The sequence below is a fragment of the Leuresthes tenuis genome, unplaced genomic scaffold (assembly GCF_036924035.1).
Source record: "Leuresthes tenuis unplaced genomic scaffold, fLeuTen1.0.hap1 SCAF_5, whole genome shotgun sequence".
Classification (NCBI taxonomy): domain Eukaryota; kingdom Metazoa; phylum Chordata; class Actinopteri; order Atheriniformes; family Atherinopsidae; genus Leuresthes; species Leuresthes tenuis.
Window position 1 is genome coordinate 26,613,299 of NW_027325359.1, and position 18,966 is coordinate 26,632,264.

Sequence of the window (18,966 nt, forward strand, 5' to 3'; positions counted from 1 at the left end):
ACACCCACTGTTCTCAGTTGAAATGCTCAGAGGTCCGTTTCACAAAGTAGGTTTAATGAAAACTCCGAGTTTATTAACCCTGAAATGAGGGAAATTCTGAGTTTTCCGTTTTACAAATGGAGGCAACTCAAACCAGAGAAAGAAGGGTAACTTAAGCTCTCGGTCAGTTACCGTAGTAACAGACTCTATGAACCTAACCTGGTCGGGACCAGGTTTTTCTCAGTAAACCTCGAGTTTCTCTCTGTCTCCGCCCTCTTTCAGCCACACAAGCCATTTGGTTTCCTCATTCATTCATTCAGTCAGGCAGCAGGTGAGTTTTGGCATAGCCTAGTTCTTCTCGTTCTAAAAGTCTGTTAGGCACAGTAGGAGGCGACGTTTTTCACGAACACAGGATGTTCTTTTGACAACGATCCCGTGGATGAAGGTGCAGCATTACTGCGCAGAGAAGTAAATATTCGTCGGGAGATGGTTATCAGACCGCAAATAGATGTTTTAGCATTTACAGACTAATATCTTTTTGAGCGGTACCGTTTCACATCACAGTCCATCATTTACATACACAACCTAATCCGTCCCTACATTTGCAGCATTGCCAACACGCTCTCACATCCCAGCAGATATTGTGTGTTGCACTGCTTTTCTTTGCAAATGTAATTTTTTTTTGTACAATGTCGGAGATGCAGAGCACTTGAGCAAGGAAACTGTATGCAGGGAGGTCAGAGACAGCATATGCAATAATCACTTTAGAGTTTAAGTCACCACCATCATCACCACCACCACAGCAGTCAAATAAAGAGATAATACAAATTTAATTTGGTCTTCTTCATTTCCTACAAATACAAGAGCTAGTTCAGTTAATGTTCCAATAGTTAACATAATTAACATAATTCACCTGTGACCATGCACTCACCTCTAACTTGTGCTCCAGTATTTCAATTTCCAGATCTGTCTTCCTAATCTGGAGGTCCAAGTAGAGCATTTCTTTAGTCTTTTTTTTTTTTTTTTCAGCAGGTGAATTTTATAAACCTCTTTTACTGTCACCTGGGAATAGGAGGACATTAAAAGTTGCACATGAATTCCACAGAATGAACCTCTGGTGTTTATGGACATCTCACTGAGTCAATCTGTGCAGTGGAAGTTGAGGGACCCTCCTGCTGCTGCCCAGCCATGCTCTGTTAAAAAGGATGAGAATGTGTTAATACTTCAGTGTAGGCTAAATGTCACTCTATGTTCAACCAGAATGTTAAGAAATGTGAATGGGAAGAGAACTATCAGTAACATATGAAGATGTTACCTTTATAGGCCTGTCTGTATCCCCTTCTGTAAAGGCAGCAGACCCAGTTGCTTCATCCTAGATTAGCGGTGTGTTTCAGTGTACTTAAACTACCATTTGATAAAATCTTTGGAGTATTGCCTACTTACAGCTATGAAGTCTGTTGTGGCGTGAGGGGGCTCCACCAGGCAGATAGCACCATCAGAATCTGTTGGGACAAAAGAAAAAAAGACAAATATTTGTATGAATATGCTTTAAAAAGATATCTTTAGGCCTTTTACATTATATAAAGGCACTTGTGTCTTTGGGGATAGACTCAGAGGATGAGTTCCCTCCAGGGATTCCCTCAGCCACTTGCCTTCCAATATTCTGGTTTAGGGCCAGCTCCTCTGCCTCTGTTAGAGGTGTCGGTGCTGGGCCACCACCCGTTTTACGGGCATCTGCCTTCTTTCTGTTGGCTGAGTAGAAGTCTGTGTTAGTTTAAATAAGCTAAATTATTTAACAGAACATGATATAGATGAAGACATTTATGTGTGTGAAAACAGCATTATGTTGTGATAAAACAGCTGCACAGTCAAATAGCCACTTAATATTTACTTTCCAATCATAATCCAATGAAATCCAAATTAATTTCAAAATAATCCAATTAATTCATATTGAGCCAATTCAAAAAACAATATTCCAGCTAAGGAAACCAACAGATTGCAGCAAAACTTGTCTTCAGTCCAATCTCCCGCCCTGAACATGCCTGTGGCGACTGTGGAAAGGAACGACTCCCTTTTAACAGGAATAAACCTCTGGCAGAACCAGACTCGGGAAGGGTGGCCATCCGCTTCGACCAGCTGGGGTTTGAGAAGACAGAAAAGAGGGGGGGAAAAAAAACCCACCATAACACCATTCAAAGGATATCTGTTGGAACAGGGAAACACAATAATGTCACAATAATAGCCACAATAATGTCATATGTACATAATATCATTTGAGAAATTAAACGGGGTGAAAAAGTGAGGAAAGGTGTGACAGATGAGGTCCCCCAGCAGTCTAAGCCTATAGCAGCTTAACTATGGGATGTTTCAGGATTACCTGAGTCATCCCTAACTATAAGCTTTATCAAAAAGGAAAGTTTTAAGCCTAATCTTAAAAGTGGAAAGGGTGTCTGGTTCCAGGACATTTACTGGCAGCTTATTCCACAAGAGAGGGGCCTGATAACTGAAGGCTCTGCCTCCCATTCTACTTTTAGAAACTCTGGGAACAACAAGTAAACCTGCAGTTTGGGAGCGAAGTGCTCTGTTAGGAAAATACCTTACAATGAGATGTTTAAGATATGATGGAGCTCGGTCATTAAGAGCTTTATATGTGAGGAGAAGAATTTTAAATTCTATTCTGAATTTAACAGGGAGCCAATGAAGAGAAGCTCAAACTGGAGAAACATGATCTCTCCTGTTGGATCTCATCAGAACTATTGTTGTGATTGCAAAGGACTACTGTTATGCCCCGCCTGGGGGTAGTCGAAGCACAACATAAATATGACCCATCTTCGTCAACCCCCAAGCAGCCACGGAGACATTATTTAGACTTTAACGTGGCAGTTTATTTAGAACACCGATAAGAATATAATGTCAACTATGGAGAGAAGATTACCATACAACGACAAACAAACCAAACTATCTTCACAAGGGAAAATAACCTAACCAAAGCAACTTTAAAACAAAAGACAACCACTTACCTCCCTAAACTAACAAAAGAGGAGAAAACTCAAGAAAAATAATATGGCAGCCCAACCCTACAAACTCCAATATAGAAGTTGGTTCAACTATGTAAAGACTTGTGGCAACTGTGTGGCTAGTTGGGAGGAGAGGGAGATGAGTCCCCCTGTCGTCGTCATCCAAGGTCTTTATTCTGAATCCCAGTCCACAGTAGCCAATCCTCAATGGGCCCTCCAAGTGCTCGCCAATCGCTGCTTGGCACCTGCACATCGCAATTTGCATAAAGTTATTGAAATGAAAACAGGAGTTGTAACAACTACATTTAAAGTTACGCATTAACCCAAGCAGCTATATTCTCCCACCGTCTCCCTTTCTTTTGCAGCTGCAGCGGTGTTGCTCTTCTTTCTAAAAACATGTTGAAACTCGCCGTATGAGCGCATTAAGATTTCCAGTTCGAGGTTGGTGAAAAACGTACCCCTCCTCTTCCCCGTTGCCATGGTGACTCGTCAAATTGGGGCTCCATTGAGCCTCCACTGGCTTTTTGTAGTTGTAGCGCACACGCTTAACTCAAGGTGAAACTACTCAGGGTTGACTAAACTAACTCAAATCAGCGTTTCTGGAACCGGAAACTCAAAGTTGTAGAGTTCAGTATTAGACTCAGAGTTTGTTGAACCTGATTTGTGAAACGGACCTCAGGAAGTATTCATTGCAGAGAGATAACACGCATATCACGTGAAAGAGCGGGAGTGCGCCTATCCAAAGATGGTAACCGTTTGCCTATGCGACAAAGTGTTATAGTTAAAAATACAATCTGAATACAGCTTTGTGCGTCCATGTCCACACTTATTACTGTTGTTTGAATTACTCACAAACTCCCCATCGCATAGATATGAAAGGCATATCACAAGAAACAGTGGAAACAGAGCTTTGCAAAGAGTATCTGTACATACAGAAATAGTCACGTTATGAAGACAATAAACAAACAGAACGAAGTTATTACTGTGCAAAGTACGGCAGAATAAGTCGCTACACAATGCACCCTATATCAAAATGAACAGCAGAACGTAACCTTTCCGAAAGGATTCCTGGTTTCTCTGTGACAACGCAAGTTATCCAGTTTTGTAATAGATCAAATAATGTATCCGCTTACATTGCAAAGACTAAAGTTGTGTTCAAAAGACGTGCGCAGATCACCTGTGCACTGGTAAGCTAAAGCTGCAGTGCGCATGCGCAATAGGCACTAAGCAGATATTTTTTCAAATGACTAAATCCTAGATATTGCCTGATTCCAGAAAGTCTCTCCTACACAAATATGACACATTTTCTCTACTGACAGCATTCTATGATGATATGCATGTAAAAACAACAATTTCATAAGACAAAATCTTTTTTTCCTTCACATATAAGCTAATATAAATTATGTGCAAGTATTATCATAGTATATTATCATCTGAAAGGATAGGATATCTGGATAGCCTAGACTGCTCTGAAAAAAAACCAAGATAAAGCTGGTATGACTGGCTCTTATGACCAAGATACGAGCCTTTAAGTAAAAGCAGTGAAGTCACTGCCACTGTTCTTTTCCTAATGTTAAAGGAGAACTCAGTTTTTTTTTTTTTTTTAAACCTTGACCTTATTTCTGGCATGAAATACGTTTATCTACTCACTGAGAACAGTTTGGCGAATGAAGTTTAGAAAGCTGTTTAGAAAACTCGCAATCGGCATATATCCATATAACGGAGTTAATGGGGCAGGGTCGATGCAGCTTCTAAATAAGGCATTATCTGTCTTTATTTCACCAATACTTTAAGAAGAATGAATGAGCGAACGTGTACTATAGCTCTGTTAGCACATAGCTACTGTTATGTGGCTACTTGCAGCTATAGGAGAGCTAATTGAGGGATTTCTACACAGGCACTCTACTGGGACTACGCCATCCACACACAGTGGATGTTTATTTACTCCTTTCTCTGTAACAGTTGGGTAACTTCACACAGAGTTTGCTGCTGCTAGTTTTGTGCAATATGGCAGGATATTTATCAGATTTTGACAAGTGAAAGATAACTTTGAGTAAGATTGACGTTCTTACTGGAGTGAATGAGCTGTGCTGCAGCCATGCGTGTTGATGAAGTGGTCCCAGTAGAGGTGTGTGTAGAATCCCCTCCGTTGTATTTTTTCCATAATCAGTACTCTTCAGTTGGGTCAAACTAACCTGTCCCACAGTGGTTTAAACCAGCTCGTGTTACACATTAGTGGGTGAACATTCCAGTGTTTGGTTAACTCGGCTAACAGTGAAAGTAAATGTCAGCTGGTATATGTCAAAATGTTGAACCTAAGGAGAAAAATGCGTATGAGATACCAAGTCAAGTAAATGAGAGCAATCTATTTCAACCTTCTTAAAGGTTGTCAGTGTATGTGTGAGGATCTTTACTATATTTAAGTTGTGGCTTTTTCCAGGCTGGTAGAGAGGAGTTGCTGACATTCTGACTGGTGTGCTGATGTAGCCTGTTCGTCTGCTGCCTGTCTTCTGCTTTTTTCTATAAAGCACAAATTACTCCTGTGAATGTTTGAATATTCAGAATTGAAATGCTGAAAAAACACATTGTTGTAACAGTTGACTGACCAACCACGTGAGAAACCATGTATGAAAGTGGAAACCAGCTGATCGAAACCATTTTTTGCCACATGATGTTGAATCTGAACATCTTCAGAGTTAATTACTGCACTAATTTTTGGAAAGCAAAAGACAAAGCTCTTCTCTTAAAGCTGCTGTTCATTATTCTGATGGCAGCTAGACTTGTTGGCATCATGTAAGAATGAGCACTCCAGTGCATTTCTGTTAGTTTAACATGCACATCTTAATAGGTACTGTATGGCTTAGCAACATTTCCATATCACTTTAAACATGGCAAGAGTCTGAACTGCTGCAGCAACATTAATGGACAGGGATGCACAGTAACCCAAACCCATTACACACAGTGTAATTAGAAACAGCTGCAAAGTCTAATTGCCATCTTTATAATGCTTATCACATAAAATCAGCATAATATATGATTTAGCTTTAAATCAGTTGAATTTACTTGCAAAATAAATTGCTCAGACATATCAGTCTGTATATCCTGAGTCTGACTAACAACAAGAATATTACTGCACATGTGCAGACTGCTTAATCAAAGCTTTCACTGCCAGCAGCTCTATGCCACGGACTCCACAGAGTAGCTGTGGAGAGTTGTGCAGCAACTCTGGGGAGGGCAGAATAGGCATCATCACCTTTTGTAGTTCTTGCCAGTAGATGTTTATTCCTCGATTTCCTTTTTACCACACTTCCTACATCTGCATCTATTAACAAAGAAGTGTACAGAAAAAGGTCTTTAAAGCAAGGAGCTGAAAGAACAGAGAGGTCGGACTGTAAACTTTGTTGTGGCGGCTCACTTTCATTTTCCGTATCTGATTCTGGTTCGAATATGCACATCTGGATCGAGATGTTCTCATGCTTTAAAACATAACACATTTCTCAAAGTTTATCCTTTATTGACGAGCTGTAGCTTCCTGATGGGACACTGACTAGAGCGCATTCACAGTCATCAGCATCCTCTTCCCCGCTCTCTCAGCAACCTTCCAGGAATCTAACCTATCAGAAGACACTTCCCCCTAGTCCCCCTCAGCTTCTCCCAGGAGAAATCGGCCCCTTATTCTGAAATGATTGCAAACTATTTGGAGTTATGTGCGCAAAGCTAATGCAGAGGTACTTAAGTAAAAGAATTTAATGACTGGAAATGAACGTTATCTTCACTTAAAAGTTTAAGCAAACTGATATTATCAGCTGATCCCTCTAACCCTTATTATCTTAATTACATGCCAATATGTAATTTCTGTTTCTACATGGTTGCGTGTTAACAATTATCCTCTGTTCTCTGCATTGCCTACGGTGGAGTTCTGCCCGACGCACACAGCGTGCACATATAGGTTAGCATATTCCCTCCAGCGGACAGAGAGCGCATGTCAGAAAATATGTTGTGTCAACCACCTGAAAAGTAGACAAAAATATCTGCAACTCCCAGGGCAGTGAAGATGGCAACGCTCGCTTTCCTGCGAGTGGCAGCCGGAGTAGCTCTCCTGCTCCGGGTCCAAGTACAGAAAAGAGACTGAAAAGTGCTGCACTTGTGTCATTAAAAGAAACTGCAAACACCATTGTTAGAGCCATTTGTACATACGAACAAGATGATTAATAATTTAGATTTTGTAATATTTGACCTAAATGTATTTTTGAGTAGCAGTTGCAGTTCTGTATCATTTTGTGGAGTGCTTACTTAATGTTGTTAATTACTGCAGTTCTCTTATTGGTTAATACAGATAACGTGGTGTAGTATGTGTATTTTGCTTAGTGAAGCTATGGAACCGAGAGAGCACACAAGTTTTGACCATGCTTGCACGCGAATATTATTTTTGTTGTAGAATTGCACAGATTTTTTTTTTGGAAAGAAAGGTCTTTCAGTAAACCCTTGAAGAAAAACACAGACTGTGGAGTTTTAATTGAAGCACACGACAGCTACATGCTCGGGATCTATAGTTTAGTGCGCTCAGCAGAAAATAGACGGAGCCACACTTATAACCGTGATTCCTTCAAGTGTTTGTGTCTCTTTTACAGATTGGTTAAACTGTAAAGCACTTATTGAAGTACTTAAAAATGATAAATTTCACCACCAAAGTGTTATTAGAAGATATAACAAGACATTTTTTCCTTTTGTGACATTTGACTTTTTTTTTTATTTTAATGTTGAAAATCAAGGCAAATTAAGTGACCATATATGGTTTCTTGCCTATCCGTAGTAAAAAAAAAAACAAAAAAACAACTAAACAGAGTGAATCGGGGTGAATTTGTTTTTTTCTTGTAAGAATATACAAGAAAAACACATAAGTTTAAATGCACCTCATTTTAGAACATTTCACTAAAACAGGCACAACACTGCCTTTACATTTTATACATTAGACTTTTTTTACCTCTGGGTCATGAAGTTTGTTGTAAAGTACACAAAAGGGTACTTTCAACATAGTTGGGGTATTCTGCTGGTATTCTGGCAGAGCTGCGTTCACTTACTAAATTTAGCTAGATAAGCAAAATTGGCCTGATAATTGGCTTGGATGCAGACTCTCTGGATTTGATGGGTCTCTCGGCTTGTGGTGCTGCATACTCATCGTCTACGTCATAACTGACACACACACACACACTCCCATCTTTGCACATCTTAGTACAAATCTGCAAAAGAAGTGATATTATTATTGTTGTTATTATTGATAATAATTTATTATATACTTTCATAGCATTAAACATGCCATGTAGATATATTACAACTCACTCATATTCACTATCTATAGCTTTATAATTTCTTTAAATAGGTTACATTTTTTTGTTATGTTGTACAAGCTTTTGGCCAGATTATAATACAATATCTTAAGTTATAACCGTTTAGTTAAAAAAGAAAGAAAAAAAAAGACTACCAGTAAATATAGACATGATTAAATATTGTTTTTGTTTTGAGTTAGGGTCGTAAGTGTGGGAGGAGACTGAAGTTTGGAGTGTCATGGGCCTCCGCTGATTGGTCGAGCATCACAATGGCGCTTTCTGTGACAAAGCTTAATCTCTGCTGATTGATTGCGTGACACCCAGATGATTTTAAGAGCTTGTGAAGAACTGCAGTGGCGCCAGTTTGGATGTCCGCGGAAGTTACCAAATATGATCACTTACATAACTACACTTACACAACTAAAGGGTTTTTAAGTAACAATGGAAATTATACAGTAGAGCTGAGCAATTCTATCGATACTGCGATATATATTTATCTCCTAACCCTATATATACCCTAACCCGATAAATTATACATTTTTCAGCCACAGGTATCAATTTAAAAAAAAATTATATTAATTTAATTTTTTTTTTAAGCAAACTTTATTGAAAAGTCAGACGTTACGATTAGTGAAAACACAGAACATTGATATAATACAATACAATGCCAGGGGGTCACATTATACAAAACCGTGTTGAAAGTTCTATAAAGTGCATAGCTCAGTGGTTTTGATGGCTTTTCTGTTTTATAGAGTGTTGGATTGTTGTAATGTATTGTTTGAGCTCCTTCTCGAAAATGAAAAAAGATGGTTTGTGATTAGAGAATTTGGATTTTTGTATTTAGCAAGTAAAACAAGCAGGATGATGATGTAATATTGATCTTTGTTGTTTGCAGGATAGGAGAGGAACCCAAACAGTATATTTACATATGTAAGAGAGAGAAACGGGATAAAATTTTCTGGGAATGAGTGTACAGACATCTTGCCAGAAAACTTATGAAAAAGGATCAGAACAAATGACAAAGATCTTCTTCAGATTGTGTGCAGCGTGAGCAGTCCACGTCGATGTCCTTTTTGTATATACGTAGAAATAACTTACAGGGATAAAATCTATGACTCATTTTAAAAGACACTTCTTTAATCTTCTTTATAATCCGATATTTAGAGGGAAGGCAAAGTCCTTCCGTCCTTTGAACCGGAAGGACATGATTTACATGTTTTCAAATTATGGCACTGCTTTTTACGACGTACGTGCTGCTATTAATGAATATTTTGATGCAGGACATGTGTATGACGTGATACTGGATATTCTCTCAACAGTTCACAACATAAACATGAGTGCATACTCTGAAGACACGTTTGTGACATGTTTGTTTGTTTCTGTTTGTCTGGCGGTGTTGTCCTTCCAGTTCAAAGGACGGACCACCAGTCCAATCAGCGACGATTCATGTCAAATCACACTGTCCCTTTAAAATCTTTCAGAAAATGATGTAAGTGTATCGAATCGTAACATTAGTGTATCTCTACAGCGCTGAGATTAGAAGAATTGCTGAAATGAAAATAAGCCTTTTATTTTATTTATCTTATTATCCCTTCTCATATGTGAAATATGTAACAGCATTCAGACATTGGGCACATTAATATTTGTTAGAGACTTTTCTGTGGCTGAATGACAGAGTCATGGTGACAGATGAAGGGAGCAGCTGAAAGATTTGCCTTTGTGCATGTTTAGGCTTGTTGCAAACTTCAATTTAACCTCTCTTTTCACTTCCTTTTTCAGGAAACTGAAATTGCTGCTGAGTGCAACCATGTAAGTGTATCTACCTCACTTCCCAGCATGCATCATGTTATCCTATATTTCTATGTTTAGTGTGTGTTGTGTATAGAGCATTTGAGCTGAAGATTAGATAATAAGATTGACCAGTGAACTGAACAGAACAGGTAGATGGTCTGTTTTATAATAAAACAAAGAATAGCGAGGGATCTCCCGGTTGAACCAGAACAGTTAGAGAAATACCCCCATACAATCCAAATAAATCATTCCGCAAAAAGCATAGAAAGGGGATTAAAAGCCATAGTTCACAGTCTCATCTCAGATTGATCGCCTTTAATTTAAAAGCTGCATCATATGCATTTCTTTGTTTGTTTTCCATGTTGAGGATGAGTACAAATGACTGATTTACAATAATCTCGCAGTGTAAGTGTGTTTGATTTATTACACAATTTCATTGGACCACTGTGAACTATTCGTTAATTTTATTGGTCTGATGTTACGAGGCAAAATGTTTTTGGCGGCATGAAAAAAAAAAAAAAAGGAAAAAAACGTATATTAGCTGCACCATATTATAAGCTGCGGTGCTCAAAGCCTGAGTCAACTAATTAGGCGATAATTGGTCGATCCTCGATAATTTGGGCTCAAACACAGCTGTACACAGGAAAGATTCTGTGCAGTTTAATTTTTGAATAAAGAAGCCTGTGCATCACCTTGAATTGGATTAACTGGTGCCTGGCATTCATAGAGCAAGATCGGGTCCTTCCAAACAGTCTCCAGTCTGCATTCCCAGCTCCTCCTCCCAGGAGTGTGTGGTATTAACCGTCTGTTCAAAGAAAATATTTACAAAGCCGGAAACCAATTTCCTGGATTCAGGTAGACCCAGCAAAAGCTTACAAATCGTTTTACCTTCCGGACTCAAAGTTAGGCACACATCGACGGACATAGTTCCTCGCCTGCAAATATCGGAATAAATGTGCTGTAGGAAGAGAGAACTTATTTTTTAACTGAGCAAATGTGGCAGACTGTTTATTAATATACAGATCTTTCAGAGTAACTAAACCTTTTAACCTCCAGTTGTTGAAGAGACAAAATTATGACTTGAATTTTTTTTCTTTAAAGCTTGAACCTGGTTTAAAGGTCCTTTTTTGTGTCACTTTGCTTTTATATTTAACTGTTAAATTTGGTGTTATGTTTCAGTTAGTTATGACCTGTGTAATCTACATTTGTTTCTTCTCTGTCCCAGTTACTGTGGAACTACAAATTGAACCTGACCACCGATCCAAAGTTCGAGTCAGTTGCAGTCGAGGTCTGCAAGACAACGATTTCTGAGGTCAGATTTGAAGACCAAACTTCTGTATTTTAATTAAAATTTTACCACGTCCGTGACAAATTTCTGACTAGCTGGTAAACAATTGCTTGATATGTTTTGAGAGGGCTGAGTTTTGAATTTAGGGTAAATCTTTTGAATAATTGCCTTACAGAAAAATACAAGAAACATGGTCTTTTCTTCATAAGAGCTTGAATAAGGGCAGCCGGACTTCTTTTTGGATCTTGAAGACGTTTCACCTCTCATCCGAACAGCTTCTTCAGTTCTAAACTAGATGGTGGGGAGTTTATAAGCAGAGAGAGTCATTATGGCCACATGTGTCACTGCACCCCCTGACCAATATGCATGTCATTAGTCATTATCACCTCTGAATTGTCTACTTCTGTAGAATATTATACATATTCAATTATCCTCCTAGCAGCACAAAGTTGGTAAATTTCTGATAAGATGACAAACTGACTTCTTTCATTTAACCCTTTACATTCCCACTCAAATTTAATGGCCCACTTCAAGGTGTTTATTTCCCCATCAACAGTTGCTTCAGTTATAATCGGGAATTTGAAAGAACTTGATGAAAGATGATGTAGGATGTGACAGTACCAATCACAGGTTTGAACTAAGAAATTGCAAAAATGTAGTGGATGATTGCCCCTTTCTTTCGACTAAATGAATTAATCTTGCAAAGACAGTATTATTCTTTTATAATTGATTTTTGATATATTTACAGTATGTGACATAGTTTTGCTCAAAAATGGCTATTACTAGGATTTGTCTTGTGTTCATGTAAAGCAGGGAAAGAAAGCTGTTGGTGTTTTTAGTGTCAAATCACCCAAAAATAATAAGGATGCTTTAGGTTTTCTCGGAACAAAATGATCGAATCGGTCATGCAAACCTCTTATTTTGCAAGATCTACTTAGACATTTAAGTGACAGATAATGATCTTGTGGCTTTACGTGTCTTCCTAGACCAGGCATGTTTATTTGTGAAGCACTTCTCAACAAGAGAAAAATTTGTTCTTATACAAAGTTACAAAGCTTTCCCTCATGCAGATTAAAGAATGTGCAGCGGAGGAGCTCGGAAAAGGCTACCTAGTGTCCTGTCTGGTCGATCACCGTGGCAACATCACCGACTACCAGTGCAACCAGTACATCACCAAGATGACCACCATCATCTTTAGTGACTATCGACTCATCTGTGGCTTCATGGACAGGTGTCTCGAGGACATCAATGCTCTGCGCTGCGGAAGCATTAGCACTGGAGAGAAGGTGAGTTGACCTACTGCCACAGCTGGATTTAGTTTCACACTGAGTTGGATTTACCAGTTGAGCAAAGCAGATACTGATTTGAAAATACTGCAAACAACGAATTTGTCAGAATCATCACCTGTGGGTGTAAACAACAATGACGCTGTTACTCTCCCTGCCACTTGCTGCAAAATTTTCCAAAAGCTTAATGGATTTCCATGCTTAAAAGTTTAAGGTGTTCTTTTAATTAAATTTTGCAACTTTTGTGTCATTGAAACCAACCTCTTCATGAGGATGTCAACAGGACTTGATGAAATGTATTTCAGCCTTATGTAGACATTGTTATTTTTTTCCTCCCAAAAGTTTTATTTTATTTTGTGGTGAGGAAGTAGAATATGATTCTCATATGTTTTTGATGAAGGGATCCTGATCCTCATAGTGCTGCCAGCTGTTGTGCAGATTGAAGGGCTTGTTGAAGGAGGTACAGTCATAGGAAAAAGTTTGTACGCCCTTTGAAATTTCTCACATTTCTTCCTAATTTGGTCATAAAACATGGTCTGATCTCACCAACAATCTCAAGAATAAACAAGCAGTGTCTGCTTGAAGTAAAACCACCCAAACAATTGTGTGTAATCATACCTTTGACCATAAGATGGAATTATTCAAAGGATAGGGAGGCATAAGTAAGTACACCCTATGAGTCAGTAGCTGGTTGACCCTCCTTTAGCTGCAATTACTTCAACTAGACGTTTCCTGTAGTTGCAGATTAGACGGGCACAGCGATCAGGAGAAATCTTGCACCATTCCTTTTGCAATTCAGCAAGATTCTTGGGATGCCTGGAATGGATGGCCTTCTTGAGGTCAATACACAACATCTCGATTGGGTTTAGGTCAGGGCTTAGACTGGGCCATTCCAGAACGTTTGTCTTGTTTTTCTGGAACCATTCCAATGTTGATCTGCTTCGGTGTTTGGGGTCGTTGTCCTGTTGCAGGACCCATCTTCTATTCAGTTTCAGCTTTTTGAAGCTGATTGTTTAAGGTTTTTCTGCAAAATATCTTGATATACTTGAGAATTCATTTTCCCTTCAACTATAGCCAGTTGTCCAGGCCCAGAGACAGCAAAGCACCCCCACACCATTGATGCTACCGCCGCCATACTTAACAGTGGGGATGAGGTTTTGGTGATGATGTGCTGTACCAGCTTTCCTCCATACATGCTGTTGTGTCCCCCCCCCCCCCCAAACAATTCAACTTTTGTTTCATCAGTCCACAATATGTTTTTCCAGAAGCACTGAGAAGCTTCCAAATGCCTTTTCGCGATCTCTAAATGAGAAGAAATGTTCTTTTTGGACAGCAACGGTTCCAGTGATTTCCTCAGGTCTTCAGAGGACACTCTTGGATTCTTCTTTACCTCATTGATGATGACTCGCCTTGCCCTTGGAGTGATCTTCGCAGGGCGGCCACTCCTTGGCAAAGTAACAACCGTCCCAAACTGTCTCCATTTATACACTATTTTTCGAACTGTGGACAGATGAACATCAAGGCTCTTCGAGATGGTTTTGTAACCCTTTTGAGCTTTATATAAGTCAATTATTTTGTGTCTTAAGTCTTCAGACAGCGCCTTTGTGCTAGGCATGATGCAAAGAACATGCCTCTCATCAAAACACACCTTTTAACTGGTTTTCCAGTGGGGTGGGTAGCTTACGACACACCTCAGTGATTGGACTAAAGGGTGGCTCACACCTGAGTCAAATTGCCTTATCATCTAATTAGTCTAATTAGCTCTTGGAGTACTCTTAGCTAAGGGTGTACATATTTATGCCGTCCTGTCAATATTTCCGTCTTGTGGCCAATAAAAGTATGATAACATGTGATTGTTTGAGTGGTTTTAGTTCAAGAAGACACTGTTTGTTCATTCTTGAGATCGTTGTAGAGATCAGACCATGTTTTATGACCAATTTAGGAAGAAATGTGAGAAATTCCAAAGGGCGTGCAAACTTTTTCCTATGACTGTAGATGATGGCATCTTAATCCCAAGCACAGAACAAGAAGCAAACAGTAGTGGATCACGAAAGGTTTTTAATTGCTCACTGAGTTGAGCCAATAACAGTCTCTCCAGGACTTTCATGATGTGGGATGTAAGGTCAACTGGTCTGTCCACACCAAAGACAGATGGATGAGATTTTTTTTTGGGGTACCAGAACAAAGCAAGATTTCTTGCAAAGCACTGTAATGCTCTTCTGACTCAGGTTAAGTTGAGGAGATGCTCTAGAATCCCACATTAAGTGCAGGTCTTCAGGATCCTGGGGCTGGCACTATGTCAACCTGCAGCCCTGTTCTAGTTCAGTCTCTTCAGCCAACTGCCGGAGACAGACATTGTGAGGTGGAAGTTGGAGTTGGTGCCAGATATCGGAGGGAATGTTGATGAGGTCGTGTTAAGATCCATGACTGAGGTGTGGGGTGACAGAAATTCAGTTTAATTCAGTTTTATTAGTCTCAAATTACAACAAATGTCATCTCAAGATTAAGTCCAATTCAAGCCAAATATGATCCAATTCATTATAATTACAATCGGAATCCAATTAAAACATTTAATATAAAATTTCCCCCAATTTATAAAAATAATTAAATAAATAATAGTTGCCAAGCTAAGGAAGCTGCAGGCACAGGGTGTGAAGCCTGTGTAGCTGGAGGAAAGTGGGGAGAATGCCAAGTGTTGTTTTGAACTTAATTTACTGGAAAAATATGTTCAGTTGACTGGATCTGTGCAGACTTCCATCAGACTGATCCTCTTTCACCTCAAAGCCTGTATACATTTTCATCCCTGACCACTCATCTGTTCTGCTAAAAGTTGCTTTCTCGCTTGTATGCTTCCTTGATCTATCCTGTTTGAATTTTCAGCTGTTTTTAACAGTGCTCGACAACTCTTTGTCTTCCTTGAAGGCTTACTTCTTGATGTTTAGCAGCTTTTTCAGATTGCAGGTGACTAAGGTGCATTCTAGTCTCTGGCCTCAAAGCATCTTCACAGATCTTCTACAGCTTCCCAAGACCTCTTCTTCAAAAACTATTAGGTCCTTGATGCCAGTGAACAGAGGGTGGATAGTTAAAGTTTAGGAAAACCAGACTGTGATCTGATTCCCCTATTGGAGGACAGACAGAGGAGCTGTATGCTTCTTTCATATTTGGATAGAAGAGATCCAACTTTTATTTCCTCTGGTGGAAGACGTCTAGGGAAAATCCTAGTTAAAACCTAGTTAAAATGCTGTTGGGCAACAACTGAGCTGATAATGTCGGTTGCAGCGCTGAATAAGATCATCATCGCTATAAGAATAACACAGGTGAATTCTCTTGTTAGATGTAGTAGATACAAATTCAAAGATAACTAGAAGGTAAAATTCTTGCGAAACAGTGAAACTAAAACACTAGCTAGAGATGGAGATTGTATACCATAGTGTTTCTCTTTCTTAAAATGATTTTAATATATCATTTGTTCATGGCTGCATGAACAACTGATCAAAGACTGTTTCCAATTATGATGAAGGGATGGTTGCCTGTAAAAATTCATTTTCCACTTCAAACTATTATTACCTCACTCGTTAAAATAGATCACCATCAGTGTCCCTGCTCTGACTGTCATTATCATGTCAAACCAACAAGTTAATGTTCGATCATCTGGATATAATCTAGAACTGATGAGGCTCCTCCAAATATCCAGTCTCTATAACCCATAACCAAGAGTTAAGTCATAACGTATGTCATGGCCGTGGCATGCTGTACCCCAACAATCAGCCGATGAAATTCTCCGTGGAGAGGCCAGTTTCTCAGGACGTTATGGACCCAGATGGACCGACGGCAACGGGGCCTGCGTTTCCACTCGGTCCAGAGTGCGATCCATGGTGAAAGAGGGATCCGCTGTGGTCGCTCGCTTTTAGTGTGCAGCAACTGCAGGCGGCGTGTTGTGAGCAACCGGAGCGACCACAGGCGATTTTTGTCAGTTTTGGTGTGAGCGCCCATTCATTTTCAATGTACACTGGCGACGATGAGCGTCCGGCGTTGTGAGCGAGATATATATATATATAATTTGCTCTGTCAGCAAATTCAAACTTGAAGCTTAATCATTAAATTATTACCAACGTGTGAAAGTTATATTTATTTATAAAGCACATTTAAACACTGCTTAAACTCATTAAATTGACTTAAAAGGTAACACACGTACTCTGTCAGTGTCATTAACCAGCTAACAAGCAAACAGCAGCATCAGACGAGCTACCGGAGAGACTAACATTATGTTTCCTCACTTCCAAACGGAACAAACGTTGGATATTGTGGTGACTTACCCTTCTGCTGAGCTCCCTTCATCCTCATCCATGACTCCAACATGTTTCTGTTTAGGTGCCCTATCATCACCGTGCTGCCACGTAAAATCACTTTAGCAAATCTTGCATGTTACGCAATTCTTTTTAGTTTTGTGAAGCGTGAAGTGCTCCCAGTCCTTTGAGGACTTGGGTCGAACCGTCTTCTCTGCGTCGGTCATTTGTTACTTAATTTCCTTTGTAAATATTGCCCCTCTGCCTCGCTTCGTTCAACTTGCTCTGCAGGTTAAGGGTTGTTTTTTTTTTTTTTTTTTTAAACTTCATATCAGTTAGCCAGCATTTACAAAGCTCTGCAGGTGAAGTAAACAGCTCTGCGAGATGGCGAGTGACGCATAAATCGTGCGACACAATGAATCGATAATGAAATTCGTTGCCAGCACTTTTAGTAATCAATTTTATTGATATGTTGTTGCAGCCCTGGCGCTCACACAGGGAAAAATTAAAGTCGCCAATCAACCTAACGTGCATGTTTTTAGATGATGGGAGGAAGCCGGAGTACCTAGAGAAAACCCACACAGAAAAGCCCCAGAAAATAAAAAAGAAGACACTCTTTGACTCGCTACTGCTGAATCCTCATAATGCACGCATGCCAGACAGTGGTTGCTCAACCCGGCATTGGTGTGCGTTAAAATGCATTAAGGTAGTGTTGCAGAATCATCTGAGTACACACATGGACTGTTTCAACTATGTTATTACCTCCCTCTCTGGCTCAGAGGTGTATCAGAAGCGGATCAACCTCGACACCCATGTTGCCTCTTTACTTTGACACATGACACTGGAGTAGATTTGCAATAAAGGTGTTTCAGTCCTGGCTTGAGAGCCAAGTGTGATGAGGCCATTTCTTATAATATGCATAATAACTTTAATGAATTCCAATTAATTGGATGGCACCAGCATGGAGAGAAACTGACTGATGCGTGACCTTCTGTAATTGTGACTTGTGCTTTCTGTGCAGGACATCCACTCTCAGGGTGAAGTTATTGCCTGTCTGGAAAAAGGTTTGGTGCGAGAGGCAGAGGAACAGCCAGGTGCACACCATATCAAAGATGACTGTAAAAAGGCCATCATGAGAGTTGCAGAACTCTCTTCTGATGACTTCCACCTTGACCGCTACCTGTATTTCGCCTGCAGAGATGATCGAGAGCACTTCTGTGAAAATGTGAGGATATGGACATGACGTCTTACTTTGTGTTAAGGGATCTAATGTTATGGGTTTATGAAGGATTTGAGTTATTTGATTACTTTTCATTACTTTCTTCACTTGCTGAGCTTTTTGTATCAAAATCAGCAGTCTTAATCCCCACACGCTCTTCTTTTTAAAAGTTTTGTGTCATCTTGAAAAGTTTAGGATTATTTTCAGATTTTTGTTGAAATTGAGTGACATTTAGTTTTTTCAGCTTTGATGGTCTTTAAACTATCCAGAGTGCAGTTACTAACTGTGAAAACATGTTCTCTCAGAGACTCTGTTGGGATAAACAAGTTACAGTCTTGTTATGGTGTAGTTGCATATTAACAAATATTAACTTATGAAATTAGTGATGTTGGCCTGGTTGATATTAATCTGATCAGTGAGAATGAAGTAGAGGGAACTAATAACAAAATAACAATTAGTCAAACAAATATAATACTTTATAAATGATGTTTTCTTTCCATTTGTCCATTATTTCCGTTTTTTATTTTTATTTTTGTTTGATATCTTAAGTTTTGTTGGCCTATACTGGCACAAATCTAATTCCACAGACAAACCCACTGCTCCTAAAAGTGAAGTGAAGTGAAGAGGATTATGATGTTGCAGACTCCTGTTGACTCATTCAAGGAGTCAGCGTATCTCATGGAATACATTAAAACTAGTGTCGGATGTCATGTGGCAGCGTCTGTTTCTTACAGACTTTAAGGCATATTCTTGCTGCAGTTTATTTGACTGTT

The 18,966-nt window shown here is 39.4% G+C and overlaps 1 protein-coding gene and 1 long non-coding RNA gene across 2 annotated transcripts in view; one reads left to right on the plus strand and one right to left on the minus strand.

The window, feature by feature from the left end:
- Positions 1–18,966, plus strand: part of glg1a (golgi glycoprotein 1a) — a 45,810-nt gene that overhangs the window by 4,111 nt on the left and 22,733 nt on the right. The window contains exons 2-5 of the mRNA XM_072386518.1: positions 10,103–10,132; positions 11,340–11,426; positions 12,473–12,688; positions 17,996–18,199. Coding sequence (XP_072242619.1) covers positions 10,103–10,132; positions 11,340–11,426; positions 12,473–12,688; positions 17,996–18,199 — 537 coding nt within the window. The remainder of the gene's footprint in view (positions 1–10,102; positions 10,133–11,339; positions 11,427–12,472; positions 12,689–17,995; positions 18,200–18,966) is intronic.
- On the minus strand, positions 979–1,792 carry LOC140307574 (uncharacterized). The gene is made up of 3 exons (XR_011915827.1): positions 1,555–1,792; positions 1,423–1,481; positions 979–1,172 (listed from the first exon to the last, which is right to left on the minus strand). It is a non-coding gene; the product is annotated as an uncharacterized lncRNA (long non-coding RNA).